The 22,375-nt window shown below is 37.0% G+C and overlaps 2 protein-coding genes across 2 annotated transcripts; one reads left to right on the forward strand and one right to left on the reverse strand.

Moving 5' to 3' along the window:
• Positions 1-9,539: 9,539 nt before the first annotated feature.
• LOC115669607 (dehydrodolichyl diphosphate synthase 6-like) lies at positions 9,540-13,454 on the forward strand. Its single transcript, XM_056320584.1, has 3 exons — positions 9,540-10,294; positions 11,910-12,018; positions 13,104-13,454. Exons 1-3 carry the CDS (start codon positions 9,555-9,557, stop codon positions 13,356-13,358), a joined length of 1,104 nt encoding a protein of 367 aa, XP_056176559.1. The 5' UTR covers positions 9,540-9,554; the 3' UTR covers positions 13,359-13,454.
• Positions 13,455-21,412: 7,958 nt separating this feature from the next.
• LOC115683646 (uncharacterized) lies at positions 21,413-22,147 on the reverse strand. Its single transcript, XM_030608202.1, has one exon. The coding sequence runs from the start codon at positions 22,145-22,147 to the stop codon at positions 21,413-21,415; it is 735 nt and encodes a 244-aa protein (XP_030464062.1).
• Between the last annotated feature and the right edge of the window lie 228 nt (positions 22,148-22,375).

Genomic DNA, 22,375 nt, shown 5'->3' on the forward strand with positions numbered 1-22,375 from the left:
TTTGTGGATTGATGATGATTATCCCACGAGTCATTTGAAGAATTTGATGAGGTAATTTTTATGTTTTGTTAAAATGGTTTGAATAGAGAGACAACTGCAATATCTTGCTTATTTTGGCACTCCAATAGTCAACTATCATAGATATAGATTTGTATTTGTAGTAAGTTTGCTTGTACCTTCATGAACTCTTTTTTGTTGGCTCATGTTTAATAGTTTTCCTGTAAAAAATTCCACGGGTTGCACGATACTGTAAATTAATAGGCCACTACCTTGACGCTGGTTATAGCTTAATGCAATTAGCTTAATGCAATTAACATGCGGGCAAGAGTTTTGAACCTTCCAACTTCTTTTCTAGAGTCATAGGTTAAGTTCAATGTCACCATTAAAGCCAAACTCTTAGTTGTTTTCGTATGGAAATCATTTAGGTAGTGACAAAAACATTGGTTTTCCCATTTTGGTAGAATCAGTATACCTTCTCTTTTTTTAACGACTACGATGTGCAGGGATGTGGTGTGATGACTCAATCAATTGCATATGAGGGGTTTTACACACGCAGAGTTGAAACCACAAAATGATTAATCGTAAAGAGTTACAAGTTAAGCTGTTGGACGTGGGCATTAAGAAACACCTTCGTGGTGATAGATGTTCAAATCCCGGCACCGATAAGTGCTCATGAAAGCTTTATCTACACTTTTGATCTTCGGAGACGACAAAAAGTCCTACATCGACTCCTATCGTACTCAGCGAATAGATGTGATGAATCCCAGCGGGCAACATCCCGTGCAAATTAACTATAGCATCAACACCGACAGCTCGCATCCCGTTCGAAATCGACGTCGAAATTCACGTCGAAATACCTTTCGATCACTTGACGATTATGATCCCTGACACCGTAAAATTCGCTGCCAAAAAATCCTCCCATCTGATCGAAATCCATGGTGAGAGCGAGAGGAGCGGGAGCTGCGAGGGCGAGAGCGAGAGGAGCGAGAACTGCAAGAGGAGTGGGAGCTTTTCGGGCGAGAAGGGTTAAATTTAAGGGTTAAATTTAAGAAAATAGGATTCAAGATGCAAGTCCAATAAACTACCAAGCTAGAGTACGGTAGGGGCAGAGGGAATTTCCGGTGGAGCGGTGAAATGCGTAGAGATCGGAAAGAACACCAATGGCGAAAACACTATGTTGGGCCGACACCGACACTGAGAGGCGAAAGCTAAGGGAGTGAATGAGATTAGATACCCAGTAGTCCTAGTTGATTACGTGTTCAAATCTTGTCATCCCTACCTATTATTTCTCGTTTGAGCAGTAACGAGGGATTCATTGAAATCGAGTAAAATAGCTAGTGTGTATCATCTTATGAGAATAGAGTACGGTGTAGATCAACCGGAAAATGTATGCATAAAAGTATTTGCCCCGAGGAGTAATCCTCGAATTCCGTCTGTTTTCTGGATTTGGAAAAGTGTGGATTTTCAAGAACAAGAATCTTATGATATGTTGGGAATATATTATGATACTTTGACAGAAATAGAACTTTAAAGGGAATTATTTTGATTCAACCATCTAATATTTTTACTTGCTAGACCAATCACTTTTTTTAAAGAGTACATTAAGTTGCAAATCAGATTGCTTTGTATTGTTTTTCATGTCATGGTAAAGTTTGTGCTACTCTCCCTCCATTGGCCGGTGAATTTATCATATCCATTTGTATACGGTATCACTTTTTTGTTGATCTCTGATGTCTATCTCATTGGTTGTGGAACCTCAAGATGGCAACCTGTCCTTGTTGCTGCCTGAAGTCTGTCATCTTATATCACATTTGCTAAAGCGGCCTCTTGAATTAAAGTAAGAGTGTCATATTGTGATGCTTATGAATTCAGGAAGTTGGCTCATCTCAATATTGTTCGTGTAATTGATTTCTTTGAGCATGTTGAGCAATAGTTCATTTTTTTTGTAATTATTTTATTAAGATTCAATAAATAATTTCTTTGATTACTGGCAGGTTTCCCATACATCTTTTTGGAAATCAAGTAAGAGGCTGCAATTTCTGAGTTCTCAATCGAATACAAAGGCATGTTAAAGAGAATACCAATCCAAATCTTCTGAGAGAATTGGAAAGCAAGGGGCAATTGATTTTTGATGAGGATTGGGCTCCAAAATAGATCCTATGGCTGACATAACCGTGTTAATAAGATTTTTTAAAACAAAAAAATATCATAACTTTTCTCCTTGAGTATATTGTAGGTTTATTTTCCAAAACTATTACATCAATTAAATTTTTAAATAAACCTTATTTTGAAAATTTCAAAGATAAGTTTTTTGTAGATGCAAAAATCGCATTTGCACGAAAAAATTACGCACGATCAAAATTTGGGCTAATTATTTTTTGTAAGGTTGATTTTTTCTTCTAACTATAGAAATTACGCACACGCTAGCTTTCTAGCGTGTGAAGAACAGTGTTAATAAGATTCAAAACAAGAAAAATATCCTACTTTTCTCCTTGAGTGCTCTTTAGATCTATTTTTAAACTATTGTATCAATTAAATTTTCTCCAATAGAACCATATTTTGAAAAGTTCGAATGATAAGTTTTCCGTAGATGAAAAAATCGAGTCGATTGAGCGTTGCAAGGAAAATTATGCACAATAAAAAATCTTTGTACGCCTTATATTCTTAATAAAGTATTGTCAAGCCCATCATGTTCGAGTTTGAGATGTTAAATGACACTGTTTCGCTCATGATGGAATGCGTGTTTGAGAGACACCCTTGGGTGTCATTGGTTAACACACAAAATGGTTCCATTGTTACTTTAAGAAGACGATCGGTATTAACGCTGTTAAACAAGAATATTTTTATATTCGGACTGATGTGAAGTAATAGATTCGTCCAACATTCGCCGGTAATTCAATTCACATTCCCGGGTAATTCTTTTGTTGTGCATCGAAAAGATTAGTCGGTTTCTTCCGCGATCTTTTTCCCAACAATGGTCAAGATGTGGTGGTGAAAAGATTGGCGAGAAGAGATGCTGTGGCCCAACTACATATATCTTGCTGTAGAGCGTTGCCATTACAACCTCAACGATTCAATTCAAGCTTATTCAGATTCAAGTGCATTCCCTCATAATCCACCATTAAGTGATGAATACAAAGAAAATTTGAGTCTCAGGGAGGATTTCCTGTCCTTACCCAATTTGTGGACTGATGATGGTTATCCCACGAGTCATTTGAAGAATTTGATGAGATAATTTTTATGTTTTATCAAAATGGTTTGAATAGAGAGACAACTACAGTATCTTGCTTATTGTGGCACTCCAATAGCCTACTATCATAGATTTGTATTTGTAATGAGCTTGCTTGTACCTTCATGAACTCTTTTTTTCTGGGTCATGTTTAATAGTTATCCTGTAAAAAGTTCCAAGGGATGCACAATACTGCAAATCAATAGACCACTTACGCGCGATCAAAATTTGGGTCTAATTATTTTTTGTAAGGTTGATTTTTTCTTTTAACTATGGAAATTATGCACAAGATTTCCAGTGAGTCAAGAACCGTCTTAATATGATTCAAAATAAGAAAAATATCTGATTCAAAACAAGAAAAATATCTTACTTTTCTCCTTGAGTGCTCTTTAGATCTATTTTTAAACTATTGTATCAATTAAATTTTCTCCAATAGAATCGTATTTTGAAAAGTTCGAATTATAAGTTTTTCGTAAATACAAAAATCGAGTCAATTGAGCGTTGCAAGGCAAATTATGCACAATCAAAAATTTTTGTGGTTGAGACAATGGATACTGGAGACCGAAAGGTCATTGGAGCCACGTTCAAGAGTGGCTGTCCTCTCCAAATTGTCATCGTTGGATAAGTAGATGTTATTGTCGCTCTAGATAAGGGACGGCAAAGCATCTCCATGTCCTCTATAACATGCACCCAAGACGGAGAGGCTGACTGAGGAGGCAGAGCTCAGATTGTGTGCTTCCCAGTTAGCGTAGGATTTCAAAAAGAATAACGCATCATTCAAAAAATTGAGGAAAAATTGTAGTCAAGAGAAAAAATAAAGCAATTGTGTAATTCCTTATTTTAGAAAGTGCGATTGATTCTTATAATTAAAAAAAATTGATTTTGTTTAATGTTAGGAAATTTCGTTGCCATAATGCTGCAAATCAATAACTTGCATTTTCAATTCTTTTTTCACAGCAAAAGAGATCGTGATCACTTAAAACTATCTTCAATATTACTTGGGAAGTTTTTTTTGTCTAAAAGGTGGTGCCATTAAGAAAAAGTAATATGAGATGTGCCTTCTTTTTTTTTTTTTATTAAATCAAAGCTCATCTTGTAAATCATAAATGCTGAAAATTATCAAATTATATGTTTAATATGGGATGCGATAAACTTTGGTCGATTGTACTTCTTTTTCGTCTTGCCTTTAATTATATAAATAATGATAATATCTCGTGTACTCGTAGCACTTCTTCATATTAAAATATCAGTATTCTTGTTCAAGTGTAAATGATTTTCTTCCAAAATTCTAATCCATAGTAAAGAAAATAATTAATTTGAACAAACTATATTAGATTAAGTTATTATTCTTATTGTTGGAAATTAAGCGAAGATGAGAAACCATGAGTGTTATACTTTATGAGTGAAAAATATTGTGGCACAGTAAAATATAAAAATTATTACTAATAGTTATATAAGACAAATGGTGTACGGTGAAAATGGTGTTAAATAAACATTTATCATCATGCATAACAAATTAGATAAAATAAAAACAAGTTAAATGATTTTATTATTTACAAAAGGAGAAAAATAAATGCAATAAAATGACCTCTTAACTTTTGAATGGTTTTTGCTAGTTGAGATTTTTTTCTTTACATATCCTTTCATTACCACTGATAAACCGACTTTTATTTGAATAGCTAGCATATAAGTCTTCAATACCTCCGCCTGAAGCGATCTAGGAGCTTGAGAGAAAGATTCTGCTAATCACTAGGAAAAATTGATGCAATTTGTTGGCCAAGAGTGGTTAGGAAGGAAAAGAAAGGAAAAACTACATTATCCATTATGTGAGTGATTTAAAACTCATTTACAGGCTTCAATTGTTTCGCGAAAAATGAATTATTCAGAAAATATTTTCCTGAAAATAACCACTTGTATGACTTGAAGTTATTAGTCAATGAAAGATGTTTTCATTATCAACAACAATTTATATCTAAATATTTTTGTGGACGATGAAAAAGTTTTTTGTTCATTCATTTTTCAAGCGATACAAATGACTATATAAATTTTTTTTTCTTAATCATTCTTTTTTTGTTAAGCAAACACGCCCTAAAATTAACTATAGAAAGATTTGTAGGATTCGATGGAAAACTCTTAAATTTTTCACTTTCCTCCGTTCGTAATAATCTCTAAATTTTTAAAGCGGTATTCCCACCAAAATTCATAAATACCGGTAACATGCTCTTCAATCCCTGATTAGCTTGCCAAAAACCACGGGATTAGAACCTGAGAATGAGGGATGGCTTTCTCTAGTTGTCTACCGTAATTAGGTCACGAAATCAAATGGCCTATTGGTGCATGGATTAGTGCATACGAGACCATTTGAAAGAGCAACGTGATTCCACACCCACAAGAAGAAAATGCTGGTTACTCTTTATGGAGATCTTGAAATCGACCATCGAATTGTTTTAAGATCAAAACTTACTCGTGTTGTGCATATGCCTTTGCTAAGCTTGTTGCTTAATACTAATGATCATAGTCTTCAATGTTGGTGAGTTCCATGTGCGCGCCACATAATTTAAAGGGATAATAACACAAACAGTTCCTTAACTTTGACCTAACGTGCAATTTGGTTTCTAAACTTTTAATTTGTTCAATATAGTCCCTGAACTTTAGGTTAATGCTCAATGTGATCCCTGAACTTTTATTTTGTTCAATGTCATCCCTGAACTTTTGGTACATGTTCAATTCAGTCCTTGAATTATATCAAAATGTTCAACGGAGTCCCTGAACTTAAATTAATCGAAAGGATTATATTGAACATTTTCATATAATTCAGGGACTGAATTGAATATGTATCAAAAGTTCAGGGATGACTTTGAACAAATTAAAGTTCAGGGATCACATTGCACATTTGGTTAAAGTTCAGGGACTACATTGAATAAATTAAAAGTTCAAGGACCAAATTGCATATTGGGCCAAAATTCAGGGACTGTTTGTGTCATTTTTCCTAATTTAAAGGCTGGGATCCGATCCACTGAGTTCACGTGCACCGGAGAATGTCTCTTGGTCAACGGGCGCAATTGATTTCTTGAATAGTCTAAGTTTTTAGTTGTAAGTTAGCTTGGGCGAGATCGCTTAAAAGCCTAACCGCCGGACCTATAATTTTTGCATAGACCATACTAGAGTTTGCCCATGGATCAAATACAACCTATGCATAAGAAATAATTTTTTCTTTAAGCTCCGTTTGTTTCGCGAAAAATGTGATATATGGGAAAATGACAATATTTTTCGGTGTTTGGCTGAAACCTGAAAATGAACTAGAAAATATTTTCCGCCGTTTGGTATGAAAAATCTGCTTTGATTTTCCTGGAAAAATTATCAAAAAAATTTGAATTTTTAATTATTTGAATTTTTTTTCTTTTTCCTTCTTCCTCGGCCATGGCCACATGTGAGGGACGAGCTCACCCAAGGCCAGCGAGGCTCGATCTTGCTAGATTCCAGCAGGCCGAGCTTGCCTGAGGATTGGCGAGCTTGTCCCTCGCCTGGGGCTGGTTGTTGGCCGTCACCGGCCACCGGCCGAGGAAGAAGGAAAAAATAAAAGAAAGAAAGGAAAATAAAGAGAAAAAAGAAAATATTTTTTTAAAAATATTTTAGAAGAATGAAGTTTCATTACTAAAAACCCAAGCCCAAGCGCCGAGAATTGCGCATGGCTTTTGTGGACCCGTGCTTGAGTGCCAGGGACCTAAGCTCAAGCGTCGAGGACCCAAACACTGCCTTTATGGACCTGGGCTTGGGTGCTGTGCATTAGGCACAAACTTTATGGCTTTAGGCTTGACCTTGATGGACCCGAGTGGTGGGTGTCGGCGGCTTGGCCTAGGCCTCAATGGATTTGTGCCCGGACGCTGGAGACCTGGTCCTGAACGTTAGGATTCGGAACCAGATTGGGGTTCCCATGTCAAAGCGTAGAATTTCGGATCCAACCGTCGATATCTAGTCATATTTTGGAAAATGTTTTTCGATTTTTCAAAGAGGAAATCATTTTCCTAAATTAAAGTATAATTTTTCCGTTGACTCGTTTTCTTAATCGAACTAAATGCTGAAAAACGAGGAAATGTTTTCCCTTTTACGAAATAAACGGAGTCTTAATTTTCTCTCTTTTTCCTTCACTTCCGTCCATACAAAGTTACAAATGAATGGATTTAGGTAGACCGGGTTGCGAACACAACTTAGGTAAATGTGACACATGTACTAATATGTATGTACATCGGCAAATTTAATGGAACCTGTCACTTTTGTAGGGAGGATTATACTTTTATACATGTCACACTTGCAAAGTTTTCCCTATCTCAACAATAAAAATTTGGCGATTTCTCGGTTTATTCGTTTATTTTCTATTTTTCATATCATATCCAATCAAATGCATAAGTCCTAAAGATGAACAAGAACAAAAGCAGAAACCAAAAGCGGAAACGAGAGTTTGGACCGGAACAAACGAAGGGGTAACGTCACGTAAACTCTCTTCTCGATTTGAAAATCTATTCTCGGACTCGCTCGGCAATCGCTGGTTGCCATCTGCGCGTATCTGTCTTCTTTTTTGGCAAATTTTAGTGGATTTGTTTCATTCTGATCGCTCGTTTACTAACACTATCATTCATAGAATTGAACAGATATTATTTACACATTGAGAGGGTGAGTTAAGATGGGTGTCTCGCTCATGCGTGAAAGGTGACCCCATGTCCATGCTTTCGTAACACCTGTCTAAGAGGGATGAACAACGGCCTCACAAATCCAATGCCACTGGAAAGTTCAGGCCCTTTTCAATTTTTTACAAGTTTTGGGGGCCGGTAGTTTCCAGTTTTTTGAAGAACAGTCTACCACAGAGTCACGGAAGCAAATCAGCCACAAGTTTCACGAGATTCCTCGCGCAAAACCATGGGGTAAGCGACAAAGCTCACTGTTTTTGTCCTCTTTCTCGGTCATATAACAATGTTCTGTTGTCGAGTTTTTATTATGTTCATGTGCATTTTTCTGAAATGCTTTGAGTTCGGAGTTAGTTGCTTTATGCTTCTCCATTTTTGATTGCTGGTGTTTTTTTTTCGTCAGTGGCTCCATTTGAATCTCCCTTTTCAATTCCCTTTTCATTTTAGCCTTGTCAAATTCTGGTGCAAAACGAGTAAATTGCTTGCATTCAGGCCGATGATGCTCGAACCTGGTGCTGCCATCTTGAGATTTTTCTTCGCATTTTCTGCCTTTACATGGCTTGAGTTTGATACTGCCATCTAAAAAAAACGTATATGTTCGAGTTGGTGATGAAGTTAACAATGTTGAGTGACCATTAGTCAACGAATAGTTTGCATTGCTCTTGTCGAAAATTTGTGATGATTTCTTTGTTGAACAAAGAATCACATTAAAAGTTTCATTTGGCTCTGTTCTTTTTCAAGAGTTGTTCTTCCAGATTTCTACTTCCTGTGTGTATGGTGGTAACTTTCTGAATCAATAGGTAATTTCCTCTAATCTGAAAGATTCATAAGCCCCTAACTCATGATCATCCCCTATCAATTTGAAGAGGGCGAGCTAGTCAGCAAAATGCAAGTTTGGGGAGGTAAATTGGGTTTGGATTGCAAATATGGTCATTGCAGATGGGTACCGGGAAAAATGGTTAACTTTCATGTTTTATTAAAATTTAGCAACCAAGTGGTGGAGTTCGGCTGTACCTTCTCCTCCGGTTTTCATTCAGTTAATGCTAATCGACAGCTTAATTTTGGGTGCTGTCGTCTCTGTGCTACTAGAAAGCTGACGCTTTCCTTTCCTAGACGAGCATGGGGTGTAAAATGCATGTAGTGGTCCATCGATAAAATGCTTTTTGTTTCAAGATGTGGAGAACAGTTCGTCTAGCGATATAACATTTATGGTTGCATTTTAAGCAATCGCTGGAATGATCATGAGAGGTTGCTATTGCTTAGTAAAACTCTGTTGCAATTGGAACCACATTAGTGCACAAAATATGCTCTCTTTTTTCTAGAGAAATCAAGTGAAAAACAACATGCCGATTATAGCTAAAGGAAGACATAATGAAAGCATTCTGCCTCATTGGGATTTCTTTCCTAGTACGGACACACATCAGTTGTTCATGTTGGCTTTGCATTGTGCGGTTACTCAGCTTCCTTCTGTATTGTATTGTTCTCACCAAACCGTTCTCTTTTGACTCCAATTCCCTTGGAACATTAGCCACTCTCTTCTTGATTTAACACCTGGACATTACACTTCGCAGTGTCTGAGCATGAATTCGTCTTTTGCAGGTCATGTTTGCACTATTTGGCTGAATTTGCTTGTGGAACATACAATGCAGCAAGAAAGCAGCAGTAGCAGTAGAATCATGGAAACTATGTGTGGTTTTCTGAGAAAGTGCTTATTCAGAGCCCTGTCTGTGGGCCCCATCCCCAGTTACGTCGCCTTCATCATGGATGGAAACAGGAGATATGCTAAGAGGCGAAACCTAGTCGAAGGGGACGGCCACAGGGCCGGATTTTCATCTCTCATGACTATTCTTGGTTACTGCTATGATTTGGGAATAAGGTATGTAACAGTCTATGCCTTCAGCATCGACAATTTTAAGAGACGGCCTAATGAGGTCCAATGTCCGATGGATTTAATGGTGGAAAAAATTGAGGAATTGCTCAAGACAGGAAGTGTTCTTGATCGATATGGCATAAGGATGCACTTCATAGGGAACTTGAAACTTTTAAATGAGAATGTTCAGATTGCAGCAGAGAAGGCCATGAAGGCTACTGCAAGCAACAATAAGACTGTCCTTTTGATATGCGTGGCCTATACTTCTTGCGATGAAATAGTGCACACTGTCCAAAGATCCTGTGAAGAGAAGCTAGATGAAGCTAATGTTTTTGAAGGAAATGTAGAAATCAAGGAAATGAATGGTCAGCTGGATGAACTAGGAGTGCCTATTTCCCCTTGCAGTTGTGGAGTCAAAAGAGTCAAGGGGGCGGAGACAAAAAACGGCATCTTCAAACATGTTGGACAGGGATCACATCAAGAAAGATCAGATGCTATTGAGAAGATGCACAAGTGATATGAATCAAGCGGAAGATGATCGTTCTACGAAGATCTATGAGTTACGAATTGTTGACCTCAACCCCCAATCGAACCTGTGATTGGTAATATCGGTATGAACGCGACCTGTTGACGAACCCGTGTCAACCAATCCACGCTATAACGCCACGAACAAGAGAATTCGCGATCTTCTTCGATAAGTTTAATTCGATCGCCAAAGGAGCCTGATAAGATCTAGTCCTCAAAAGAACTCAAGAAGAAAACTTCTCTCTATAAAATTATGTCTCTCCTCTTAGAAATCTATAAGCAACCTTATATAGGGTGCTAACCCTAATCCTAATCCTACTAGGATTAAAATTACAAAAATAACCTTAATTGCTAAAATTTGTCCAAAAATGGAAAAAGGCCTAAAAGTTCATCTAAACGACTCCAAATCACTAAAAACGTCATCAATCACTACTAAAGTAGTGAGTATTGATCAGCGGCCCGTTTCCAAGCGTCCATCCAAATTTGGCTCCTATTATAAGCAAACTCAACATGCGGTAAACAATCTTCCCAAGACTTAATGTTCTTTTTAATGATAGCACGTAATAATGTCCCTAAAGTCCTATTAACTACTTCGGTTTGACCATCGGTTTGTGGATGACAAGTAGTAGAGAATAAAAGTTGTGTACCTAACTTCTTCCACAATGTCTTCCAAAAGTAGCTTAGAAATTTAGTATCTCGATCGAAACAATGGACCTAGGCATGCCATGCAAACGCACAACCTCACGAAAGAACAATTCAGCAACATTCGATGCATCATCGATTTATGACAAGGTATAAAATGAGCCATCTTTGAAAATCGATCAACAACCACAAAAATAGAATCCTTGCCATGCTTAGACCTAGGCAATCCTAACACAAAATCCATAGAGATATCAACCCAAGGATGCGTCGGGATAGGCAAAGGTGTATACAAACCATGTGGTTTAATCGTAGACTTAGCCAGCTACATGCGATACATCTCTCACAAACTCGTGTGACATCTCGTTTCATGTGTGGCCAAAAAATGTTCATGCAAGACTTCATAAGTCTTATTGATTCCAAAATGCCCCATTAAACCACCACTATGTGCCTCTCGCACATATCTCGGCTCAAACCACACAAAAATCGTGACATTGTGGCCTCACGGTCTTCCACCACATTAGCGCGGATCATAGCAAGCTCCATCTCTTTATGGTATTCTTCCACACTCCTATTGCCTTGTGTGAGATTTTGCAGCTTATGGAACAAGTCTCGTGGTAATGACTAGGTATAAAGCGCCTCCTCATCACCGCTTTCATCTCATCCCACGTTTCTATTGGTCTTTCACCATTGCGTCTCCCGTTAGTCATAAGTTGATCCCACCAAATTATAGCATAATCGGTGAATTCAACAAGTGCAATTTTTACCTTTTGAGTTCCGAATATCGCGGCAATCAAATACCATCTCCATCCGTTTCTCCCATTCTAGATACGCATCGGGATCATTCTTTCCTTGAAAAGATGGAATCTTCATCTTGATGTTGCCAAGGTCATCATCTTCTCGACGTCTAAATCCTCGGCGTCCGTTTCTCCTCTCAAACTTGCCATCTCGATCATCTTCTCAGATCGGACACATATGCATCATCAAATTGCCGTTGCCATCTAGGGCTCGTGCCCTCAGCTCCTCTCGCCGATTTTGTGGCCTCCCTCGTGGTGGCTCTTGGTCATCTTCAAGTCTTGTCTCACATCTTGCAACTCGGTTGCTAAGTGCTTCAATTTGTAAACTCAATTTGCTGGATGCCGCTAAAATCGCATCATCCCTTGGATGAGTGCGATCCTCCCTTGATTCACACTTCCTGGCCTGAGCCCGACATTTTTTTTTTAAACCTGCAAGAAAATGTTAGAGATAAAAGAAATCTCACTAGTCACTCCCTCACGTTTTCCGCTCAAAGTGCTTGTCACTCCTCTTGTGTTTAACTCATTTCGGCTTTTTCTTCCCTCAATTAGACTCACACACTCTTGCCTTTTACCTCTCGTTTCTTTCTAGCAAGCTCTTTTTTCAGACTTGAATCCAGTCTCACAAGCTCCTCACAACAATCGATAAACCACCAAGCAAGATCAAATTCAAGAATATACCGCTCAACTCAAGAATTCAAGCAAATTTTCGCTAAATTCGGATTCGATTCAATTTCGCTATGAAATTTTTTTTTCTATTCGGTCCAACTATCAATGATAAAAACAAACGAGTCGTCCTCTTGAATTTTTTTTTGGCCGAAACTTTTTTTTTTTTTGGCCGATTTTTTTTTTGCCGAATTTTTTTTTTTTTGGCTTTTTCTTTTGCCGATTTTTTTTTGGCTTTTTTTTGGCCTGAATTTTTTTTTGACGAACTCACGTACAATATAAAAAAAAACAACTAGGACCGAAAACCCTAAATCAAAATTGAAATCACAAGAAGAACAAATTCGAACCCTAATTCGATTAATAACGAAACCCTAATTCTATAAACCCTAGTTTCTATAAATCCTAGATTGATGAATGAAAAGCAATAAAAGTAGGATAACTAGACCTTGTAGAACTAGCTCACGATACCGGATGATATGAATCGTGCGGAAGATGATCGTTCTACGAAGATCTATGAGTTACGAATTGCCGACCTCAACCCCCAATTCGAACCCGTGATTGGTAATATCGGTATGAACGCGACCTGTTGACGAACCTGTGTCAACCAATCCACGCTATAACGCCACGAACAAGAGAATTCGCGATCTTGCTCGATAAGTTTAATTCGATCGCCACAAGGGAGCCTTGATAAGATCTAGAACAAGTATCCAATCATAAACTTGGTAGATATCGAGAAGAATATGTACATGGCCGTGGCGCCTGATCCAGACATAGTCATAAGAAGTTCGGGCGAGACTAGGCTGAGCAATTTCCTTCTTTGGCAAACCGCTTATTGCCCCTTATACGCACCTGATGCTCTTTGGCCTGACATGGGGTTATGGCACTTGGTGTGGGCAGTGCTCAGTTTTCAGAGAAGCTACTCTTATTTGCAGAAGAAGAAGAAACAGTTGTAAAACCTTCCTCCTCGCGCCTGTCAATAAGCAAAAACAAATCAACCGTGTGTATCATGTATTTGCTGATAGTTGCGGCTTCAGGGGCCCTTTATATCTCATGGATGACGGTTTTGTTCTTGGGTCTTCCAAACGGAAAGACTGAGTTGTAGTTTCACATGAAAGTAGGGTAGTTACAGAATTGGTAAATGGCAATTGCTATACATTGCCAGTACAGATTAGTCCCATATGTACATTGATTGTAGAGACTAATTATTTCTTTCCTAAACAAACGTCGTCACGACGTTCTCCAATGGCCTGATAATTTTGTTCCTAAGGAAACATCTTTACGACCTCACATGTTCCGTCTGTAGGAAAATCTTTATTTTCCCTATTACTCTGCTCCTTATGATTGTGCAATTCCTTGCTCGGGAGTTCGTCCGGCTTATATCTTTGCATTCTTTTTCATCAGAACCTTCTTATATTCTTACCTTCAACAGTTCATCGTCCAAAAAGGTTATCTCCGCATGATTTGCCGAATAACCCTATCCTCCGTACTGCACAAATATGGTAAGATAACAGTGTGTTCTGCTTCTGCAGTGTTAAGAGAGCTGAAGTTGTCTGTGACTATGGCGCTTGTAGGCTGTGGCGGTGGTTTTTTCAATTTGATGAGGCCAGGACTGTTCAGCAAAATTTCGTTGTAAAAAATAATGAACAAAAATAATCAAGAGAAGGGAAAATGGGATTCAAGTAAGAGGGAATTAAGCACACATTTCAACTTCATGACATGTTCACTTAGTCAAATGTATATTCAAACAAAGCAAGTGGATCAATATTAAATTAACCAGAGATGCGTGGGAGGTTTTTGCAAACAATCGCGGAATTGTTGCGTCGAAGGAATCAAAAGACCGAATATCAAGATCGAGTTAGCTAAGCTAAGGGTACAGCACAATAAAAGAGATCTGTATACGAAATCACGTCATGCATCGTCGACGTCGTTATCTTTGCATTGTGAAAAGACGATCTCACCATTCCAAGGATAACGTGTCGCAATAACTCACCATCGTCACAATTGATTTAGGTATTGAAGGATTTCCAATTTCAGAAATCGGAGGCCAACCACTTTTATCTTACCAATTGCATACAAATTACTCCAGATTCATGCTACTTACGCAAGCCAAAGACCTAAATTTAATCGATAACAAGACTTGCAGGGTATTCACAACACCGATCTTGGTACGATCCTCCTCGTGCCACCTCATCAAATCGGATGTTTTAGTTCACATAAATAATTGTTGTAGTCATGGCTTAAAGGATCCTTATTTTAGTGGGTCCATAGAAAATGTCATCCAGACGGAATATAAGTCGATTTAACGTAACTTGAGGCGGCGAGAGAAAGAGACAACCCCACGGTTGCCGAGAACTTTCTTCTTCCTCCTCTACTTCCTCTTCCTATTATGACGTCCACAGGAGTTTCTTCTTCATAGTTTTCCCAGCGAGAAGCTCCATATTCTGTGCACCTCTCCTTATCGGAATTTTGCTTCCAGGATAGCTTGCAATTCTTAGGGCAGGCATGTTATCTTCTCCTACTTTAGACTAAAACTATCAATGATTTTGTTCATTTCATGTAAGTTTGAATGAGTGGTTGCAGGACATCTTCTTCTAAGCCAAGTTCTAGTTGGGAATCTCCACCAAAATTATCGTCCGTTTCACCCCCGGATCACTCCACAAGCACCACGAATCATCTCAACAGTGTCCTCATCTCATGTCATTCAGGAATCATATGAAGTCCCAATGTCATTCCCTCGCATGATACCATTCACTACCAAATGATCTGTGTGCTGTCGCTCGACTCTTATGGAGAGAGCACACACTTTTGACGGGGGCATGGAAGTTTTCCAGCATCAGGTTTGGTTACAAAGGTGAAAGCGAGAACATCTTCCTCACCGTCCCTGTATTCTTGACTCGCCCGACGGCGACTCATGCATCTATTCACTTCCGGTCATCCATCACAATTAAGTAGAAATAGAATCACAAATTCCAAAGAACTACCAGATGAGAGAGTAAAAAATTCCAAGTTTAAAGGGAAGGAACATTTCAATCAGCCACAGAGGCAGGCACATCAAATTTGAGTCGAAAAAATTGGCTAGCAAACGATCAAAACATAAACTGAGTATAACTATGGCATGCTTACATACAGAAAAAGGCTTTTTGGGCATGGCGTTTAGACAATCATAAGTCCAGCTAATGATGAGATATGATAAAGAATGTAAAAACTATGAATGAATACATCCTTACAAGTGCTGTCTAAAGAATATGAACAAGCATACAAAAAGAAATGCAGTGCCCTCTTGTGTTCAAGCAGCAGAATCATTGTATCACCACCACACTGTCCTCCTCTTCTTGCCCTCGTTCCACTTCCACCCTCAATCCAGTGTGCTTGCACAAATATATTACAAAGGAAAGTGGTTTTCATAGAAGTCCATAGCGAATAACGTTTCTCATGGTCTAAATCTATTCTAATCACAACTGGAGTTCACAACAAAATCAGGTCTAGTTAACTGTGTTTGAGATCCACATCCAGACACATTCTTTATATGTATTCATCGAGTACAAAACTACTGATAACATCAACAATAATAACAATGACTATACTGATCACACTACTATGTGATAAGTATCATATATACAGTGAGAAGTAGGATCCCCACTCAGAAAGTATTGAAAACATTTATCTAAGATAATTATCAATATCATATAGTGAAAAATCAATAATATAATTCTCATTCAAAAAGTAAGTAACCAAGATACCTAAAACTAAAGAATTTTATTTGAATAATATAAGTTCATAACAAAAACTAGTACATCTGAATATCATGGAGCACATCATATAGAAAACTAATGATAACATCAACAATAATAACAATGACTATATTGATCACACTACAATGTGATGGCTAACACTTATACAGCGAGAAGTAGGATCCCCATTTAAAAAGTAGTGAAAACATCCTTTTAAGATAATAGTCAATGTCATATAGTGAAACCCAATAGGGTATGTGACCAAAAAACCCAATATGAAAGATTTTCTGCAATATATAAACAGATATACTCTAATGATATATGTTCATCACAAAGTCTAATTCATTCAAATATCACGGGGCACATCGAAGACATTTTCTATATGTATTCTTCGAGTAGAAAACTAGTGATAACATCAAAAACAATAATATGACCATATTGATCACACTTTTATATGATGACAATCAAATATACAACAAGAAATAGGATCCCCACTTAGAAAGTAGCGAAAAAAATCCCTCAAATATAATTGTCAATGTCATATAGTGAAAATCCAGTAGGATAATTTCCACTCAAAATGTAAGTAGTTAAGAAAACCCAGAAGTAAAGATTTTTATGCAATTAATGAACCTATTTACTCGAATATTGCAGGTTCATACCAAAAACTAGACATCCGAATATCACAAGGCACATCATACACATTGTTTATATGTATTCTTCGAGTAGAAACTAGTGATAACATCAGTAAAAATAACAATGACTATACTAATCACACTATTAAGTGATCACACAATCATATTTACAGTGAGAAGTAAAATCCCCACTCAGAAAGTAGTGAAAACATCAACTAAGATAATTATCAATGTCATATATTAAAAACCCAGTAGGATAATTCCCATTCAAAACGTAAGTAAACAACAAAATGCAGTACGAAATTTTTTTCTGCAAGATATAAACCAATTTACTCGAATAATATGGCTTCATAACAAAAACTAGGACATCCGAATATCACGAGATTCATCATACACATTGTTGATATGTATTATTTGAGTAGAAAACAAGTAATAACATGAACACAAATAACAATGACTACATTGATCACACTACTATGTGATGACAATCATAAATATAGAGAGAAATAGGATCCCCACTCACAATGTTGTGAAAACATCCTTTAAGATAATTATCAATGTTATACAATGAAAACCCAGAAGAATAATTCTCATTCAAAAAGTAAGTAATCAAGAAAACCCAATACTAAAGATTTTTCTACAACATGTAAACCTATTTACTCGAATAATTAGGTTCATAACAAAAACTAGTACATCTCAAATTATATCACGAGAGTAGAAAACTAGTGATAACAACAACAATAATGACTAGATTGATCACAATGCTATGAGCAAGAAGTGGGATCCACACTCAGAAAGTAGTGAAAGCATCCTTCAAGATAATCATCAATGTCACAGAGTGAAAACCCAATAAGATAATTCCCATTCAAAAAGTAAGTAATCAAGAAAACCTAGAATTAAAGATTTTTCAGCAATATATAAACCTATTTACTCAAATAATACAAGTCATAACAAAAACTAGTACATTCGAATATCACGTTGTTTATATGTATTTATCGAATAGAATACTAGTAATAACATCGACAATAATAACAATGATTATATTGATCACACTATTATGTGATGACAATCATATATACATTGAAAAGTAAGATCCCCACCTAGAAAGTAGTAAAAACATTCTTCTAAAATAATTATCAATGTAATATGGTGTAATCCCATCAAAATTATTCTCATTCAAAAAGTAAGTAATAAAGTAAACCAGGTGCTAAAGATTTTTCTGCAATATATAAACCTATATACTCGAATTATACAGATTCATAAAATGACTAGTGTATCCAAATATCATGAGGCATCATACACATTGATTATATGCATCATCGAGTAGAAGACTAGTGATAACATCATCATCATCAACAATAACAACAACAACAAGAACAACAACAATAATGACTATATCGATCATACTATTATGTGACTACAATCATATATACAATGAGAAGTAGGATTCACACTCAAAATATACTGAAAACATCCACTAAGATAATTATTAATCTCATATAGAGAAAATCCAGTAGGATAATTCCCATTCAAAAAGTAAGTATTAAAAAACTTGATACTAAAAAGTTCGTAACAAAAACTAGTACATTCGAATATCATAGGGCACATCATACACATTGTTTATATGCATTAAACAATGATAACAATAACTATATCGATCACGCTACTATGTAGTGACAATTATATATACATCAAGAAGTAGAATCCACACTCAGACAGTCGTGAAAACATCCCTCTAAATAATTATCAATGTCATATAGTGTAAGCTCAGTAAGACAATTCCCATTCAAAAAGTAAATAATTAAGAAAACTCACTACTAAAGATTTTTCTGCGATATATAAACTTATTTACTCGAATAATATAGGTTCATCACAAAATCTTGTGCATTCGAATATCATGGGGCACATGGAACAAATTGTTTATATGTATTCTTCAAGTAGAAAACTAGTGATAACATAAAAAACATTATACTACTATGTGATGACAATCATATATACGGTGAGAAGTAGGATTTTCACTCTGAAAATAGTGAAAACACCATGTAAAATAATTCCCAATACAAAAAGTAAGTAATCAAGAAAACCCAATACAAATGTAAACCTATTTACTCGAATAATACAGGTTCATAACAAAAACTAATACATCCAAGTATCACGGGGCATATCAAAGGCATTGTTTATATGTATTATTCAAGTAAAAAACTAGTGATAACATCAACAAAAATAACAATGACTATACTAATCATATACGATTATGTGATAATGATCATATTTATAGTGAGAAGTAGGATCCCCACTCAGAAAGTAGTGAAAACATCTACTAACATAATTATTAATGTCATATAGTGAAAATCCTAAAAAGTTAGTAATTAAGAAAACCCAGTAGTAAAGATTTTTCTGAAAGATATAAATCTATTTACTCGAATAATATAGGTTCATAACAAAAACTAATCCACTCCGAAAGTAGCGAATATCGTGGGGCACATCATACACATTGCTTATATGTATTCTTCGAGTAAAAAAATAGTGATAACATTGACAACAATAACAATGACTACACTGATCACACTATTGTGTGTCATATAGTGTAAGCCTAGCAAGATAATTCCCATTCAAAAAGTAAGTGACCAAGAAAACCCCTTACTAAAGATTTTTCAGCTATATATACACCTATTTACTCGAATAATATAGGTTCATAACAAAAGCTAGTACATCCAAATATCACGAGAAACATACATATTGTTTATATGTATCATCGAGTAGAAACTAGTGATAACATCAATAGTAATAACAATGACTACAGTGATCACACTATTGTGTGATGACAATCACATATACAGTGAAAAGTGAGATCTCCACTCAGAAAGGAGAGAAAACATCCTTTTGAGATAATTTTTGATGTCATATAGTGAACACCCAACAAGATAATTCCCATTCAAAAAGTAAGTAATTAAGAAAATCTAGTACTAAATATTTTTTCTACAACATAAGCCTATTTACTCGATAGTATAAGTTTATAACAAAACCTAGTACATCCGAATTTCAGGAGACACATCAATTAAACACATTTTTTGTATATACTCATCGAGTAGAAAACTAGTGATAACATCAATAATAATAACAATGACGATATCGATTACACTCCTATGTTATGACAATCATATATAAAGTGAGAAGTAAGATCCCAACTCAAATGTAGTGAAAAAATCCTCTAAGATATTTATTAGTGTCAAATAGTGAAAACCCAATAAGATCATTCCCATTGAAAAGGTAAGTAATCAAGAAAACTCAAGTAGCTAAGTTTTTGCAGCAATATATAAACTTATTTACTCGAATAATACATGTTCAGAAAAAAAACTAGTGATAACATCAACAACAATAACAATGATCATACTAATCATACTACTATGTGATGACAATCGTATACACAACGAGAAGTAGAATCCCACTCAAAAAATAGTAAAAACATCCTCTAAGATAATTATTAATGTCAAATAGTGAAATAGGATCATTCCCATTCAAAAAGTAAGTAATCAAGAAAACCCAGTACCAAAGATTTTTCTATAATATATAAACCTATTGACTTGCGTATCATAGCAAAAACTAGTACCTCCAGAATATCACGGAGCACATCATACATATTGTTTGTATGCACCATCAAATAGAAAACTAGTGATAACATCAATAACAATAACAATAACAATGACAATGACAATAGGGATCACATTACTATGTGATAATAATCTTATATACAGCGAGAAGTAGAATTGCCACCTCAAAAAGTGATCTAGAAAACGATAACACAATACTAATGATATTTCCACAATACATAAATCTATTGACTCGAATAATACTGGCTCATAACAAAATCCAATACATCTAAATATCACGGGGCAATATCTACCTGTAACACCGTTGTTCATATGGATTCATTGAGTACTAGGTTGCTAGTAGTAGGGACAACAATGTAACCTAATCACAAAGAATATACAAATACTATCAAAATAAATATGATAATCATTATCACAAGCAATATCGTCGTCGTCATATCAATCTCGGTAACAAGAAGAAGAGTAATTGAAACCACAAAGTCATTAAATTTACCATCAATTAATTCAATGAGGCATGCACATATAAAGTGGCCAACATCTGCACACAAGTTAGGCCAATCGTAGATACAGTGGAAGACTATCATCACCATATAATCATCCATAGTCAGTGATTTATATAGTGTAAGTGTCAAAGGATAAACCATACGCCCATGTATAAAACATAAAGCACATATCCAGAACTCACGACCAAGATATAACGGCAATCATTTCAATCCGAACAATCATCTCCATGCTTGTCCAACTCAATAATCAATTCATATAATAAGGAAAACACAATCCCCAATTCTTTAAACTCAGAAAACTGACTCATGACGCAATCTCTTAATAGAGATAAAACCAGGAATACCAAGGACGCGCGAATAAAGAAACAGCCTCATGCTTCGGCCTCCCAATAGAAAGATGAAACAGTCTTATGCATGTCATGCTACGCATTCATTCATTGCTTCTACTAAGAAATTAAAATGGCAGTACAACCACCAGTCAAAGTAGAATCCATTCTCTTCATGCATGCATGCACGTTCACGTCCTCCACTTAAGCGCCATCGTTGTCGCCCCCACCCTCTTTATCACTATCCTCGGGAGCTTCCTTATTCAGATCGAGCTCCATGTGGAACTTCTTCCTCCGAGCCTGTGCTTCAGAAGAAGAAGCGCTGCCCTCAGCCACAGCGCTGCCATCGCCCTCTATTTCATTCTCTTCGGTCTCGGCCAGAATCCTCTGCCCTATGTTCAACAAGGTCGATGTGAGTTCCTCCGCCTGCTCGTCATGCTCCTGCTCCTTTGGGGGCGATATCGGTGGAGGGAAGACGCCCCGCCACTGTCTGTCCTTGTGGCTGCGCATGTGTCCGAAGAGTGCCTTCCAGCTGCTGAATGGCCTACTGCAAATGCTGCACGGCTTCGGCAATTCTGGACCTTCGAATGCCACCTTCTTCCTCTTCTTTTTGAGGCCCTCTCCTTCTGCTTGCACGCCTTCTAGGCTCTCGCTTGGGGGTGGAGGAGATCCCGCAGCGGTGGTGGAGGAACCGCCTGTGAGGGCTGGTTGTTTGCCCTGTGCGCTCAGCGGCTCCATGCTCTCTCCCCCTTCGCCGCCACCCTTAGGGCTCCCTGCTGGGGGCGGGGGAGGAGAAGAATCGCCACCGCCAGCACCGGGCAGCACAGCAGAAGAACCGCCGATCGGTCCGGTTCCGGCACGCGGTGTGGCTGGGGGAGACACATCCCCATCGTCCCGGGTCACTTCGTCCTGCTTTTTTTCGAAGGGTTGTTTGTCCATGGTATGAGAAGTGAAACGATGCAAAGACCACACTGATTAATTGTTCAAAAGTTGAAAATGAAGATCCCGTCCGCCGTGATCTGAGTGAGAGGAAGATGAAGGAGTATATACTGCGAGTTTTAGGGCGGAGAGATTCGAATGTTGGTGGTTAATCCCTCTGCAGTTTTGCTCTATTTGCCCTAATTCTCTCTCTATATCCCTCTCTGCAAATACATGAAAGAGTACTTT

Source organism: Syzygium oleosum, unplaced genomic scaffold (assembly GCF_021117445.2).
Source record: "Syzygium oleosum isolate NSW1041296 unplaced genomic scaffold, Sole_v2.1 Sole_v2.20, whole genome shotgun sequence".
Classification (NCBI taxonomy): Eukaryota; Viridiplantae; Streptophyta; class Magnoliopsida; order Myrtales; family Myrtaceae; genus Syzygium; species Syzygium oleosum.

Coding starts and splice junctions, on each gene's coding strand:
- LOC115669607 (XM_056320584.1), top strand. CDS start 9,555: ATGCAGCAAGAAAGCAGCAGTAGCAGTAGAATCATGGAAACTATGTGT. Junction 10,295..11,909: donor GCTATTGAGAAGATGCACAA/GTGATATGAATC, acceptor TCATCTTCTCAG/ATCGGACACATATGCATCAT. Junction 12,019..13,103: donor TGGCTCTTGGTCATCTTCAA/GTCTTGTCTCAC, acceptor GATAAGATCTAG/AACAAGTATCCAATCATAAA.
- LOC115683646 (XM_030608202.1), bottom strand. CDS start 22,147: ATGGACAAACAACCCTTCGAAAAAAAGCAGGACGAAGTGACCCGGGAC.